Source organism: Acyrthosiphon pisum, chromosome A2 (assembly GCF_005508785.2).
Source record: "Acyrthosiphon pisum isolate AL4f chromosome A2, pea_aphid_22Mar2018_4r6ur, whole genome shotgun sequence".
NCBI classification, from domain to species: domain Eukaryota; kingdom Metazoa; phylum Arthropoda; class Insecta; order Hemiptera; family Aphididae; genus Acyrthosiphon; species Acyrthosiphon pisum.
This window is the reverse complement of record NC_042495.1, coordinates 78,164,334-78,168,800: the sequence shown is the minus strand read 5'-3', so window position 1 is coordinate 78,168,800 and position 4,467 is coordinate 78,164,334. Positions and strand designations below refer to the sequence as shown.

At 33.0% G+C, this 4,467-nt stretch overlaps 1 protein-coding gene across 1 annotated transcript in view; it reads right to left on the bottom strand.

Annotated features, from left to right (window-relative positions):
* LOC100575431 (pancreas transcription factor 1 subunit alpha) overlaps positions 1-4,152 on the bottom strand; it is a 7,198-nt gene extending 3,046 nt beyond the window's left edge. The window contains exons 1-2 of the mRNA XM_003245006.4: positions 3,795-4,152; positions 681-1,028 (exon numbers count right to left, since the gene is read on the bottom strand). Of these exons, the coding sequence (XP_003245054.1) occupies positions 681-1,028; positions 3,795-3,957 (511 nt within the window). The 5' untranslated portion in view covers positions 3,958-4,152. The remainder of the gene's footprint in view (positions 1-680; positions 1,029-3,794) is intronic.
* Positions 4,153-4,467: the final 315 nt, after the last annotated feature.

Genomic DNA, 4,467 nt, shown 5'->3' with positions numbered 1-4,467 from the left:
ATATTATTCGTGGGTACTTGAAACTTCTAAAGTATACTATTATATATCTATGATAGTACCACGGTTTGTTGTCGATGTATAACGCGTTACCTAATGGATATTGTGATATGATTAATTTGGAATTTATTATTGATACCTATTATAGGTCAATTTTTTTTTAATACTATAGATAAGTATACCCATAATAGGTATGTTTAAATACCTAGACTGACAAACCGTCTCCGCTCAGAATCGTTTTTCTTATACAGTGATATTTTATCATTGTAACCTACTGTACAGCAGAGCGACATCCACTTACCCACCTTTTTTAAAAATTATACTCACAATATATGTAAATATAAGAGGTGTATTAATGAATTATGAAAATAAAGTTTTTAAGTAAAACATTAATTATTTTGATTCTATTATATTATGTAAAATGGTTTTTAGGTTTGAATGGTATTATAAGAAAAGGAAGTTATGTACCTACATATTTCTCTTCATCACTACAAATTAAGTTACATTTATACTATTGGCATATAGCCATATAGGCTATATACCTATACCTATACTCGCGGTACATAGGTAGGTAAAAGGTTAAAACTTAAAACGTAACGCGAGTAATAATTAGATATGTTAGTTCTTTCACTGCGTTAAAAATTAAATTTTTAGATAGGTAACTATAGCAGTGTATATTATACCTCTGACAATAAACTTCTTGACGGGTTGCTCTTTGACCTGTGCTGGTGGTCTATGCAGGCGACCGGCGATCGTCGTAAGTTTGGCCACGTTCAAAGATGTGACGCCGTTTCCTGTCGGTCCTGTGCCACGGGTCAACTCTGACAGGAAGTTTATGTACCCGATGGCCAACTTCAGGGTATCCACTTTGGACAAGCGCTTCTCATACGGCAATGTGGGTATGTGCGCCCGAAGCCCTTCGAATGCTTCATTGATGCTCTGCATGCGTCGCCTTTCACGCAAGTTCGCTGCTTGGCGCTGCTGCGTCTTTTGTCTGTGACACCGTGATCTCTTCTTGCGACCCGAACCAACTGAAAAATGCATGGCAAGTACATTTTAAAGAAAAAATCAAAAATAATTTAAGCATAAATCATTAGGTATTTTAAGTTTGTATAAGTACACAATTTCGTCAACAAAATATTTTTAACTTCAAATACGGGCTTAAAAAATAAAATATGGTTTCACTGTAAGCTTTTTTTCAATTCCGGTAATTAAGACTTATGAAAACTAGTTATGAATTCAATTTTCAAGCCTTAAGTATTAAAACTAAAAATTGTATGCATTTAACTTAAATAAAAATGTATATACTTTCATGGTTTTGACGAATTTTGTCAACATTTGAACTTCAGACATATACAAAATTGTGACTTAGTTTTCGATAAATTGTAAGAGCTGTAAGAGCAACATTTGAGGTGAGTTTTCTTACATTTTCAAGATTTTTTTACTTATAAGCAAGTATTTTATATTTTTGTCATACATAAATTGGAATAAAGTTATAAAACTTAAATTGTTTTAATTGCTATACATTTCTATACTGCACAACAAAACAAAAACGATGTTTTATAATATATAATAAATTATAAATATTATCAATACATCTTAGTTAATCTTAGATACATTGTATAATTCTTATAGTTATCATATTTTGTGTCAAAAATTAAGGTATGTAAGTCGTTTTATGATTTATGCATGTTTGTACCGGATCTGCTCGACTAACCAATGGCAACCAATAAAATAATAAATATTAATTTATACTTTTTATCTCTTCTAAAAATAATACAATTTATAAATAAAAATGTCTATCATAAATCTCAATAATCACTGTTTGAGGCTCAAACTTTGAGCACCTCCTGGAGTTGGACTACCAAGTCCAATCATGAATCTAAATCATCCCAGGAACTACTCAAACACACACAAAATTTGTTTTCAAAATTGGTTCAGCCGTTTAGCAATACATAAAGGACAGACATTCATTTATATATAGGTATAAAGATAATAGGTATGATATGTAGCAACGTTGTGTAGATTTTTGAGCTTAATCGTGTTAGTTAACTGCGTCTGTGTTCAATCTTATTGTTAAAAAAGTACATCGTGGTTATTTGGGCCACTGTCCATAGCTCGTATGATCAGCCGTGAATTATTGCGTTTCAATGATTTTCCATTGACATATACATTTGATTATTTGAACTATATGCCTATTAGGTGCATCCTGTCAAACAACTAGAAAATATCTAGCATATAATGTTTATCAATAGTTAATAAACTTAAATGTGGTTTTGATGATTTACCTACCCTCCTGGCTCCTAGGCCCTAGTGGATACCAACTTTAGGAAGCCATTCCATTAACAGAGAAACTCCACTCCCTTTATCGTACCTTCATTTGCCACTGTCTTTATAATTCTCCTTGAAACTTTTCCGAGTGCGTCCCGAAATTACCCAGATTTAATGTCCCGAGCGCATCCGGAATAATAAAGTCCCTATCACCCAAAAATGTGTCCCAAGAAATGATATCATTTTTTTTACGATGACTTTTTTTATGAATACATGCACACTTTATTTTTATTTTCTTGTTGTCAGCTGTGTGGCCTTTCGGATTGCTGTTTTAGGTTCAATTCGAAATTTTTTAAATATTTCTAAAAATGTATATAAATATTTAGACGGTATGTATATAAATGAAGAATTATACCTACTTGATCACTTGGAATGGAAACTTTTACATGCATTTGTTGTCTTTTCAAAACTATATACTAATATACTTCAGAATTAATTTAATTTTCTGTCAAATAATCCATAAATGCACTAAGTTTTTTATGTCTCGGAATTATTGATATAAATTTTATTAAGGGGTGGCCACTAATCTTAATTTTGAGAGCCGCAAATTTATGAAGCTTATTCGAAGGGAGCCATACTGTTAAGATATGTTTACAAAATGAAGACACAGTTTTCATTTTATACCGAATGAAGGAACATTTATTTATTTATAGAAATAATTTTAAGTCTCACGAAACTGACTCAAAAACCATGTTTGGCTCGCGAGCCTCGTTGTGGCCACCCTTGAATAATATATTCAACAAAATGTCTCTCAGTACCTAGGTAGGTACCTATCTTTTTTTTTTAGATAATTGTTTTATTATATACGTCATATACTACGTATAAGTATACATGATATTATATGTTTATTTTGTATTTGTAATCCATATACTATATTATCCTATATAGGTACCTATATATCCTTCAAAAATAAACCTATTTCTGTTTGATTGCAAATTATCTTTACACAACTAAATTTGTTTAGTATGAATACGCCACTTGTCCTTAGTGGAAGCAATAACATAGGCTTTTAGTTTGGCCAAACTTTTAGCGTGCTAAGATGAACAAAGTACAGACTATAATCTAACCATCAACTGCGGATGCATTCAACTACCAATTAAAGTTATTAAATATTATTTGTCGTCTTGTCGATAAGGCTGCGAACAGTCGGGTTATGGAAAAGGTAAAAAGTAAAAACGGTGCACACTACTTGGGATATTCTCTGCTAATCTGTACCTTATAATGAGCCCAGCCAATGAGGATCCCAGCTTTATTTTCTGAGAATTTTTTTAATAATATTATGCAAAACTGTACACAACACAAACATGTGTTAATTTTTAATACCTAGATTTACACTTGTGTTTTGTTATTAATTCGGGGTAATAATAAAAGAATAAACATTTTTTAGTACATTTAAAATAAATATAATTATATTTAATTTAATACTGTGCTATGTATGTATTATATGAACAGCTATATACACTTACCACAATTGCCGGAATCACAGTCACTGTTCAGCGAGCTCGTGCCATCGGACTCGGAACCAGAAGAGTACTCATACAGGAAATAGTCTCTTGTGTACGGTGGTGCGTGATAATGGTGCGCCGTACCATGGTGGTTCAATTGATAATGATGGTGATGATGGTCCATCGTCGGGTATAGTGAACGTGTGGACGGTATATTAAAATCGTTACCAATATTATAAATATTATATACCTATGTGTGTACACTGCATATAGACAAGACGTGGGCCAACACAATTGAATGCCCGGACGTTGCTGCAGTGACTGCCGAATCAACTTGCAAGTATCGAATATACCGAGGCGTGCCAGTTAAAGGACAAGTAGTCGCGATACCACGCCCATAAACCGCCCCAATATACACCCTTCCTTCCACCCACGTATAAGTTTGTGACCCTATATAACGTGTAAGCATACAGTAATATGTTTAATAATATGTAGGCTCCATTTATATGTTAGGTACTTGCGTCGCCCAAAAAAATATTGATAAGAAATTCCAAAGTTACGGAATTCGGCTGGTGTGCCTCAGCTAGGCACATATACATATGAGTAGGTATGTCAGACGTATTCAGTGTACGTGTATAGGTAAGTAAGATCACTGCTGCAGTGACTCGGATGCAAGTTAACAGCTGTTATACAA